This window comes from Oncorhynchus mykiss, chromosome 31, assembly GCF_013265735.2.
Source record: "Oncorhynchus mykiss isolate Arlee chromosome 31, USDA_OmykA_1.1, whole genome shotgun sequence".
NCBI classification, from domain to species: Eukaryota; Metazoa; Chordata; class Actinopteri; order Salmoniformes; family Salmonidae; genus Oncorhynchus; species Oncorhynchus mykiss.
Window position 1 is genome coordinate 43,230,401 of NC_050571.1, and position 12,256 is coordinate 43,242,656.

Here is a 12,256-nt window from a genome sequence, read left to right on the forward strand (position 1 = left end):
CTTCACTATTATTCTACAATGTAGAAAATAGTAAAAATAATGAGAAACCCTTCAACGTGTCAATACTTTTGACTGGTACTGTATTAACAAAAGTATGTGGACACCCCTTCAAATTAGTGGATTTGACGAAATGAGCACACAGCAATGCAGTCTCCATAGACAAACATTGGCAGTAGAATGGCCTTATAGATGTGCTCAGTGACTTTCAACGTGGCACCGTCATAGGATGCCACCTTTCCAACAAGTCAGTTCGTCAAATATCTGCCCTGCTAGAGCTGTTTCTGTCAACTGTAAGTGCTGTTATTGTGATGTGGAAACATCTAGGAGCAGCAAAGGCTCACACAAGCTCAAGGAACGGGACCGCCAACTGCTGAAGCATGTAAATATTGTCTGTCCTCGGTTGCAACACTTACTACCAAGTTCCAAACTGCCTCTGCAAGCAACGTCAGCACAAGAACTGTTCGTCGGGAGCTTCATGAAATGGGTTTCCATGGCCGAGCAGCCGCACGCACACAAGCCTAAGATCACCATGCGCAATTCCAATTGTCGGCTGGAGTGGTGTAAAGCTTGCCGCCAATGGACTCTGGAGCAGTGGAAACATGTTTTCTGGGGTGATGAATCACACTTCACCATCTGGCAGTCCGACTGATGAATCTGAGTTTTGCCGGATGCCAGGAGAACGCAACCTTCCCCATTGCATAGTGTCAACTGTAAAGTTTGGTGAAGGAGGAATAATTGTCTGGCTCCTTAGTTCCAGAACAGGGAAATATTAACTTTACACCCTACATTTACATTCTAGATGATTCTGTGCTTCCAACTTTGTGGTAACAGTTTGGGGAAGGCCCTTTCCTGTTTCAGCATGACAATGTCCCTGTGCACAAAGCGAGGTCCATACAAAAATGGTTTGTAGAGATCGGTGTGGAAGAACTTGACTGACGTGCAACCCTCAATCCCATCGAAACATCTTTGAAACGAAGACTGCGAGCCATGCCTAGTCGTCCAATATCAGTGCTCGACCTCACTAATGCGTGTGGCTGAATGGAAGTCCCAGCAGCAATGTTCCAACATCTTGTGGAAAGCCTCCCCAGAAGAGTGGAGACTGTTATAGCAGCAACAGGGGGACCAACTCCATATTAATTACAGGTTTTGAACACTAGTCGGTCACAACCCTGTGTGCTTGAAAGCTTCAAAGAGTCTATGGGACTCAGCAGCAGCAGACAAGTACAGTTCAGAGACTTTGTGATCCGTCTGTTTGGATATTCACGACCCAGGTTACACAGGCCAGACAGCACACAGGGAGCCTCAGGGAGGGAATTGGGGTGGGATAGCCGTCCATACTTCACAGGAGGGATCCCGGGTCATGACCGATCCTCTAACAATTGCATCAAAAGCATGGGGAGAAATCAGCGGCACGCCAGCCAGGAGAGATCCATCACACAAGCCAGGGCCTGTGGGCTCCGAAACCGCTCTCTCCCCCTCTATTCTCTCTTTGGCCTATCGTGCCTGTCAGTGGCAGACTGCAAGCCATGCTGGAGCCGGAATCAAAAGCCTTCCTCCCTTGGTGTGACATTCACAGCATTTCAATTGAGCCATCAATCTGTCAAGCCCCACTTCTGCTAAACCAGGCAGGAGTACACAGTGAGAGAGGAGGTGGGGTTGGCTGTGGAGGTACATTGCAGCCTCGCTGTAGTTACCCGCTGGGCACAAACTGGCTGAATCAACATTGTTTTAATGTAATTTGTCAACGTATTGTGACATGGAATCTATATGTGAAATAGATTGGATTTTAAAAAGTAATCAACCAGTACTGTTTTCCTCTCATTTCGGCCAGCGTTGTAAACATTGAAATTAGGGTCTGAAAACAAGGCTCCTTAAATTTTATCAGCATAACGAATGCGCGACTCGGGTTGGGAAAATTCTAACTTCCGCGACGCATACAAAGCCATCCCTCGCCCTCCTTTCGGCAAATCTGACCACGACTACATTTTGTAGCTCCCAGCCTATAGACAGAAACTTAAACAGGAAACACCCGTGATCAAGTCTGTTCAACGCTGGTCCGTTCAATCTGATTCCACGCTTCAAGATTGCTTCGATCACATGTACTGGGATATGTTCCGGATAGCGTCGAACAACATGATTCGGTGAGTGAGTTTATTAGCAAGTGCATTGGTGATGTTGTACCAACCGCGACTATTAAAACCTTCCCCAACCAGAAACTGTGGATTGATGGCAGCATTTGCGCAAAACTGAAAGCGCAAACCACTGCTTTTAATCACGGCAAGGCGACCCGGAAACATGACGGAATACAAACAGTGTAGCTATTCCCTCCGCAAGGCAATCAAACAAGCTAAGCGTCAGTATAGAGACAAAGTAGAGTTGCAATTCAATGGCTCAGACACGAGAGAAATGTGGCAGGGTCTACAGTCAATCACGGACTACAAAAAGAAAACCCCGATGTCTTGCTCCCAGGTAAATTAAACAACTTCTTCGCTCGCTTTGAAGACAATACAGTGCCACCGACACGGCCCGTTACCAAAACCTGCGGGCTCTCCTTCACACAGCCAACTTGAGGAAAACATTTAAACGTGTTAACCCTCACAATGCTGCAGGCCCAGACTGCATCCCTAGCCACGTCCTCAGAGCATGTGCAGACCAGCTAGCTGGTGTGTTTACAGACATATTAAAGACTCACTCCAATTTATTTACCGCCCTAATAGGTCCACAGACGACGCAATCACACTGCCCACTGCCCTAACCCATCTGGATAAGAGGAATACCTATGTAAGAAAGCTGTTCATCGACTACAGCTTAGCATTTAACACCACAGTACCCTCCAAACTCGTCATTAATTTCGAGACCCTGGGTCTTGACCCCTCCCTGTGCAACTGGGTCCTGGACTTTCTGATGGGCCACCCCCAGGTGGTGAGGGTAGGAAACAACATCTCCAACTCGCTGATCCTCAATACTGGGGCCCCACAAGGGTGCATTCTCAGCCCTCTCCTGTACTCCATGTTCACCCGTGACTGCGCGGCCATGCAAGCCTCCAACTCAATCATCAAGTTTGCAGACGACACTACAGTGGTAGGCTTGATTACCAACAACGACGAGAGGGACTACAGGGAGGAGGTGACGGCCCTCGGAGTGTGGTGTCAGGAAAACAACTCAACGTCACACTCAACGTCAACAAAACAAAAGAGATGATCTTGCAGAAGGAGCACCCCCTTATCCACATCGACGGGACATTAGTGGAGAAGGAGGAAAGTTTTAAGTTCCTCGGCTTACACATCACGGACAAACAGAAATGGTCCACCCACACAGACAGCGTGGTGAAGAAGGCAGCGCCTCTTCAACCTCAGGAGGCTGAAGAAATTCAGCTTGTCACCAAAAACACTCACAGACTTTTACAGATGCACAATCGAGAGTATCCTGTCGGGCTGTATCACCGCCTGGTACGGCAACTGCTCCGCCCACAACCGCAAGGCTCTCCAGAGGGTAGTGAGGTCTGCACAACACATCACCGGGGGAAAACTATCTTCCCTCCAAGACGCCTACACCACCCGAGCCACTGCCTGTTCACCCCATTATCATCCAGAAGGCTAGGTCAGTACAGTTGCATCAAAGCTGGGACCGAGAGACTGAAAAGCAGCTTCTATCTCAAGGCCATCAGACTGTTAAACAGCCATCACTAACATTGAGTGGCTGCTGCCAACATACTGACTCAAATCTCTAGCAACTTTAAGTCAATGTATTTAAGTTGAAGTTTAAATCAAATCAAATCAAATTTGATTTGGTCACATACACATGGTTAGCAGATGTTAATGTGAGTGTAGCAAAATGCTTGTGCTTCTAGTTCCGACCATGCAGTAATATCTAACAAGTAATCTAACAATTTCACAACAACTACCTTATACACACAAGTGTAAAGGAATGAATAAGAATATGTACATGTAAATATATGGATGAGCGATGGCCGAACGGCATAGGCAAGATGCAGTAGATGGTATATGAGTAATGTTGGGTATGTAAACATTATATAAAGTGGCATTGTTTAAAGTGACTAGTGATACATTTATTACATCCCATTTTTTATTATTAACCCGACTAACAGGTTGAAGGTAAATGAAAGTAAATGCTGAGTGAGGTTGGGTTGATGTAGGCCTCATTGACATCTGATTTGCCAAAAGGAAACCATCATTTCAACGTGAAGCTAGTTATACATACCATTATTCGTCCATGGTTGATTGGATCTTTAGAAGTTTAAAAGTAGTTGCCATTAGCCTTATAAATAGGATACTGTACCAAAATCATGTTTTTCATAATATACAGTGCCTTCAGAAAGTATTCACACACCTTCACTTTTTCCACATTTTGTTGTGTTACAGGCTGAATTAAAAATTGATAACATTGTTGTCACTGGCCTACACACATGATGCCAAAGGGAATAATGTTCCTCAAATCTGAAACCCCTTTGTTAAGGCAAGCCTAAATAGGTTCAGGAGTTAAAATGTGCTTAGCAAGTCACATAATAAGTTGCATGGATTCCCTCTGTGTGCAATCGTGTTTAACATTATTTTTGAATGAATACCTCATCTCTGTTCCTCACACATACAAGGTCCTTCAGTCGAGCAGTGAACTTCAAATACAGATTAAACCACATAGAGAAATGCCTCGCAAAGAAGGGCACCTATTGGTAGATTAGTAATAAAAAATAAAAATAAAGCAGACACTGAATAATTGTTTTTTTATTTAACCTTTATTTAATTAGGCAAGTCAGTTAAGAACAAATTCTTACTCACAGTGACGGCCTACCAAAAGGCAAATGGCGTCCTGCTGGGACGGAGGATTAAAAATAAAAAATGTAATAACAATATAAGACAAAACACACATCACGACAAGAGAGACACCACAACACTACATAAAGAGACCTAAGACAACAACATAGCATGGCAGCAACACATGAAAACACAGCATGGCAGCGACACAACATGGCAGCAGCACAACATGGTAGCAGCACAAAACACGCTACAACAATACGGGAAGCAGCCACAACTGTCAGTAAGAGTGTTTATGACCGAGTCTTTGAATGAAGATGGAGATAAAACGGTCCAGTTTGAGTGGTTTTTTTGCAGCTCGTTCCAGTGGAGCATGGTGAAGTTATTAATTACACTTTGGATGGTGTACACCCTACAAAGATACAGGTACAGTATCCTTACTAACTCAGTTTCCAGTAAGGAAGGAAACCGCTCAGGGATTTCACCATGAGGCCAAATGTGACTTTAAAGCAGTGACAGAGTTTAATGGCTGCGATAGGAGAGAACTGAAGACGGATGAACACATTGTAATTACTCCACAGTACTAACCTAATTGACAGAGTATAGCAGTGGCTGCATAATGGGGGCTGCATCATGTTATGGGTATGCTTGTAATCATTAAGGACTGGGAAGTTTTTCAGGATAAAAAATAAACGGAATGGAGCTAAGGACAGGAAAAATCCCAGAGGAAAACCTGGTTTAATTCACCTTTCAGCAGGACAATAACCTAAAATGCAAGGCAAAATCTACACAGAACAATGTTTCTGAGTAGTCGAGTTACAGTTTTGACTTAAATTTACTTCAAAATCTATGGCAAGACCTGAAAATGGTTGTATAGCAATGATCAACAATTTGACAAAGAATTTTGAAAATAATAATGGGCATGTGTTGCACAATCCAGGTGTGGAATACTCTTACCCAGAAAGACTCACAGCTCTAATCGCTGCCTAAGGTGCTTCTACAAGGGTGTGAGTACTTATGTAAATGAGATATTTATGTTTATTTTTGTTTATTTTTTTGCTAAAACTGTTTTCACTTCGTGATTATGGGGTATTTTGTGTAGATGGGTGAGAGAACAATACATTTTATCAATTTAATCAATAAATTCAGGCTGTAACACAACAAAATGTGGAAAAAGTCAAGGGGTAAGAATACTTTCTGAAGGCACTGCAATAAAGCTTGATTTGATTTAGTCCTTCTCTTCAAATTAGATTTGTGGTTGAGATGGAGAAGTGAATACAACATAACTTGTAGATTACATTTGAAATCAACCAACCATCCTTCATATGGGTCTTTCTATGAATAATGAGGCCAATGTGTGAAATTGGGATCAACATTTCTAAATGGTTTGAAACTAAAATAAAAAGGATGTACATGCACATGTACTTAGAGGAATAAAAGTTAATATATGCAAATTGGCCCAAAACTCAATGTATTCAAGGACTTTCAGGGACTTTTTCAAGCATTTCATTGTAATTTTCAATAATATTGAGGTAAAAAAAAGGTAGGCCATTACCAATTTCAGAATAATACATTTTTTAGGCCATGCATTGATATCAAAATGATTATTACATTGTAAAATATGTGGGTATAATGTGGACATTGCCTTACTAAACAGATTGGATGCGTGCATGGCAATTGTTCTGTAGCCTAAGTGTCCCGAAGCAGAGACACATAATAAAGCCAACAACGTTAGCATTAATCTCACCATTTTAATCTCACCATCGCAGTTTTTATAATGATAAAGTAACCAAAAACCAGGTTCCTTTTTTATTGGAAAGATTTGAAAGCCAAGATGAAGCCAACAAATGTTGTCATCCTCATAATAACTGCACATAGTTTTACCGCAACAGGGTAGTGCAACACTCTTCAATTGAAGCGCAGGAAACAATCGAAAACAAAATTAAATCACGGAAAAATTATAAGGAAGCAGGAAGACTTTGAAATTGTTAACAATAATTACAACTACGTTTCAAGCACAAAATTGAGGAAATGTCTGATTTTCAAGGTAGGCCTATTTCAGTAATTTAATTTCTGAGCTCCATATTCATGGAGGCTACTTCAAGCCCCTTGTATTGTTTAAAATTGTATATATCATGTTATTTTATTACCAGATAATTTTGTGAAAAAGCCCACTAGGCTATGTAATCTGTTGTCATTATATCCAGAATAATTAATAGGAATAGCGTTGGGTGTTGCACAATAGTCTATCCTACACAATTGTGCACAGTAGACTAGGTGTCCAATCCGAGGTACAAAAACATATGGAAACGTGAACATATTACCTTAATACTTTCTCTGATAAAACGAATGAGACCCTGTTGTAAATCAAGCAGACAACAACAGATGATCAACATCAATTCTCTAGGGATACTAGATTGAATGTGGATACAGGCACAACCCAGCTAGCACAGTGGATCTGTGCCGATTCCGGCTGAGAGTCAGGGCACTCGGCTGAGAGTCAGACTCGGCTGACATCATGTGGCCCGATTCTGGGCCGCCTTCGGCAGTATTACTTATGGCTAGGATGTGGGATTGAGCTCGGGCCGATTCCAGTGTGAGTTATCTGGCCCAAATGTATTACTTGGGGCTCGGGCCGATTGGGGCTACTCTCTGGCAGATGATTACACTGGCTGCTCTATGTAATTAACATTTCATGATTGATTTTTCCATATTTTCTCATTATTTTTGTGTTCAAAAAATACAATTAACATTTAAATGAAATTCTTTAAGAGTCCTGTGTAGTATTTTATTATTTTGAAACTTTGTGCAAGTCAATTGATAAGCATTAAAAACTTTGTGGATGGAGCCTGCCGAGTGGCAGAGCAGTCTAAGACACTGCATCGCAGTGCAAACTGCATTGATACCTGCGCGACCGGTAGACTCATGAGGCGAAGCACAATTGGCCCAGCGTCATCCAAGTTAGGGGAGGGTTTGGCCGGCCGGGATGTCCTTTTCCCATCGTGTAGTAGTGAGAAAATAGTGAGAAAATGTTGGAAACATGAACTTGCTTGACAATGCTGTAGGTCATGTAACTGTTTGTTACATGCAATATGCTTTGGGGACTTTACTGGACAGAGGTTGATCTCTGGTTTTGTGATGAAACAAAGATGTGGCTGAATTTATTCTGCCACTGTGTCTTCTTATTGTCTTGGCCTTAGGCCTACATTATTTATCAATTCATATGAACTAACAGGTTATGGAGCAAACTATGCAATTATCACAACACATACTGTTGTAATATGGCTTTTCTCTGGCTTGTCTTCCGCAGTGATTTTACCCACGCACCGCTATTGTGTAAGGAAAGTTAGAGTAGTGGTATTCTACCGTTTTCAGCTGTGACCTCTGTCTCCTAACAATGCAGCAAAATGTCAAACCAAAAAAATGCAAGAAAAAAAAGAATACAAGAAATCAAGAACGGCGGAATGAACCTGCCAACCTATACACAATTTGTATACAGTAAGATCAGCTAAGAATTATATGTATAGCAGTAGATTTATTAGAGTCAGCTATGTCAAGAATCCAGTGTAGAAATACATATGCAGTGTGTATAAACAGTGAACCACAGTGACCGGTGGTTCATTGTCTCTATAGAATGGGACAGCAGCTTTTACTGTGTGTGTGAGTGTGTCTGTGAGTGTGTGTGTATGTGCGTGTGTTTGTGAGTATGAGGTGTGTGTGTGTGATAACTTGTGTGTGTGTTTTGTGTGAGTGAGTGTGCATCACCTGGTAGACTGCTAGTGATGGCTATTCAATAGTCTGATGGCCTGGTAATAGAAGTTGTTTTTTAGTCTCTCGGTCTTAGCACCTGTACTGTCTCCGTCTGTCGGACGGTCGCCGAGTGAACAGTCCATGGCTCAGGTGGCAGAGGTCTTTAATGTCCTTCTTGGCCTTCCGTTGACACCGGTTGCTGCAGGCAGCGTGCCCCCAGTAATGTGTTGGGCACCACCCTCTGGAGAGTCATGCGGTTGAGGGCAGAGAAATATATTTACTTGTGTAATTTAACACAATTTCAGTGCATACATAGTTCTGATAATTATGTTGAACTTTTACTGAACAAAAATATTTAAAGTGTTGGTCCCATGTTTCATGATCTGAAATATAAGATCCCCAAAATGTTCCATAAGCAACAAAAACATTATTTCTCTAAAATGTTTGCACAAATTTTGAGCATTTCTCCTTTGCCAAGATAATCCATCCACCTGACAGGTGGCATATCAAGAAGCTGATTAAACAGCATGATCATTACACAGTTGCACATTGTGCTGCAGACAATAAAAAGCCATTCTAAAATGTGCAATTCTGTCACACAAAACAATGCCACAGATGTGTCAAGTTTTAAAGGGAGCGTGCAATTGGCTAAATAGCGTTTCAACCGGTGACGTCACTTGCTCTGAGACCTTGAAGTAGTAGTTCCCCTTGCTCTGCAAGGGCCGTGGCTTTTGTGGAGCGATGGGTAACGATGCTTCGTGGGTGACTGTTGTTGATGTGTGCAGAGGGTCCTTGGTTCGCGCCCGGGTATGGGCGAGGGGACGGTCTAAAGTTATACTGTTACATGGGCATGCGGTTTGCGGTTTGCTGATGTCAATGTTGTGAACCGAGTGCCCCCATGGTAGCGGTGGGATTATGGTATGGGCAGGCATAAGCTACGGACATCGAACACATTTGCATTCTATCGATGGCAATTATAATGGACTGAAATACCGTGACGATATCCTGAGATCCATTTCTTTTAAGGTGTCTATGATCAATTCTCAAACATGTGAAATCTATAGATTAGTGCCGAATAACTGTATTATAATTGACTGATATGAACTGTAAATCAGTGAAATCTTAGAAATTGTTGCATCTTGCGTTTGTATTTTACTTCAGTATAGATTGATGTAACATCCTGTTAGTCAAGTTAAGTCCACATATTTAAGTTGAAGTATTACCCTAATTTCAATGTTTGAAACGTTGGTTGAAGTGAGATGACAACAGTACTGGTTGATTTATTTTTTCAAATCCAATGTATTTTCCATGTTGATTCGACGTCACAATATGTTGACAAATTACGTTGAAACAACCAGTGTGTTCCCAGTGGGTAGGTTCTATTAAACACAATATGTCCCGAACATCATGTGAAATTAGATGGGTTTTCGGGGGTGGCTGTGCAAAAGTCATTTAAATCCTTGTTGTTCTCTCCCTATGTATTCCACTGATACCGGTCAAAGTTTCTTGTTTTCTAACTATTGCTTCTTCCTCCCTCGCTTTCTCTCCTCTCCTCTCTTTCTTTGTCTTTGTTTTTCTTCAGACTGGGCTCCTGTAAAGAGGAGATAAAGTCCCCCAGTAGGACAGTCCCCTCCTCGCAGTCGCCGTCTGACTTCCTGGACAAGCTCATGGGGAAAAGGTCTGGCTATGACGCTCGCATCAGACCCAACTTCAAAGGTACGTCAAAAAGTATGTTCAGAAGTAGGCCACAGCTCCCATAAAAAATACTGAAACTTCACTAAATTAATGCAAGCAGACAGCCACCGGTAAAAAAAAAAGTAAGACAGGACTTACCTGTAGGAATGGATAGGAAGCTTGGAACTGCACATTCCATGTGGTTGCCTAACTTCGAATTCCATATACCAATGTGATGCATTTTTTGTTAGCCTAGTTCTCTGTTGAAAAGTTAAACAAAGTGATTCATGCCTAGTTTTTCAACTTGTAAAGCGACAGGAGAGACACAGTATTCCGTACTAGAGAGCCACTGGAATCAGTACACACTACTACAGCAGTCGTTCCCCACCATAACCCATCTACAATAGTGTCGTACACATTTCATACTTGCTCAACATCATAGAGGTGACAACAAGACACTCTCCACTTCTTGCACATACAAAAACCAGTGTCATTCAAATATTTAAAAATAATCTTTCTGAAACCTTTTTACAGCAGGTCAAAACAGTGAAAGGATTATTCCATATACGGAGTGATGGATTTTATTTTGGTTCTTTTTCAGGTCCGCCTGTGAATGTCACCTGCAATATCTTCATCAACAGCTTTGGGTCCATCACAGAAACGACTATGGTGAGAAAACACGTCTGAGAAAAGTCAAATGAGTTCATTGAATTTCCGTAGTCAATTAACATCCTGGAATTGGAATCCATTCATTTTCAAGCTTAATCATTGAATATGTTGCCGACTACTGCTGTCCGGAACAGGTCTCTCTTGCAAAAGAGATTCATCTCAGACACAAACCTATAAAAAAGAAAGGTGAAATGAAATGTTGAAATGAATATACACATTAAACAAAATACCATAATTATCCAGGAATCATGATAACCCTAAGCCAGTCTCGTTTTTCAGTATAATCATGAATTACCTTGATAAGGATCATATTTGAGCAGGTTTACACTAGCTAAATCCCAGAATTTACAAAAGAGAAATCTGAACGCTCTCCTCCAGTTAATATGATACCTGTTCATTCCTAACCTTTGGCCTGCTCAGTATTGGAGCAATTCCCTCACCTCTCTCCCTTTATTTCCTCGAGCCTATCAGAGCAATCTTCAGAGAACAGTGGGTCAGTGATGTTCTGATAATGAACAGTCCACTCTGCAATTAAAATGAAGAATTGGGGAAAGTGCTTGGTCAGTAGATTGTAGCAGTGAGCTGTTAAAAGATATTTGGGCCCTGAGGGCTTGACCCCAGGTTAGTTCAGCGTGGACAGAGAGGACACTAATGATGTCACTGGATGCTGTGGCCCAGTGTTTGTTGTGCTGTCCTTAGTGTATTTGTGATACCTCATGGGAACGGAGACAGACAGTTGAAAACTGCCAGGGAAGAACACAGCCACAGAGTCTCTCATTACCATGAGCATTTACTAGAATTATTTACTTGAATAACTACCGTGACTAAATGAGGACGTACTTTTTGTCGACCCAATTTCAAAACAGCTGTTAATTTTGCTTCCCACAAAGCTGATATTTGTCATTTCAACAGGCACTGAACAATACTTGGATTAAGCCAGAATCTGGTACCTCAACCTGCACTAAAGATAACTGCTAAAATAAAGGAAACACTTGAGTAAATGAGGGGTACAACGTATATTGAAAGCAGGTGCTTCCACACAGGTGTGGTTCCTGAGATAATTAAGCAATTAACATCCCATGCTAACAAGTCTGCTACAGTACACACGTTGCCACCAGCATTGTGTCAATGTGACGTTTTACCTGCTACACCAAAAACCTATTGAAATCTACATTTTTTCCCTCATTATTTTCATTCACAAGGTAGAATGAACAAGCGCATCAGCCCTCAAGAATTGAACCTCGGCGATTCTTGAGTTTGGATGCTGCCATTGGACGTGATGCAATGCGGGCAGTGTAGACACTCTAATGTACTCGTCCTCTTGCTCAGTTGTGCACCAAGGCCTCTCTCTCCTCTTTCTATTCTGGTTAGAGTCAGTTTGTGCTGTTCTG

The 12,256-nt window shown here is 42.0% G+C and overlaps 1 protein-coding gene across 1 annotated transcript in view; it reads left to right on the forward strand.

Moving 5' to 3' along the window:
- LOC110505193 (glycine receptor subunit alpha-4-like) overlaps window positions 1-12,256 on the forward strand; it is a 111,035-nt gene that overhangs the window by 64,474 nt on the left and 34,305 nt on the right. Inside the window, exons 2-3 of the mRNA XM_021584243.2 lie at window positions 10,105-10,238; window positions 10,798-10,865. Of these exons, the coding sequence (XP_021439918.1) occupies window positions 10,105-10,238; window positions 10,798-10,865 (202 nt within the window). The remainder of the gene's footprint in view (window positions 1-10,104; window positions 10,239-10,797; window positions 10,866-12,256) is intronic.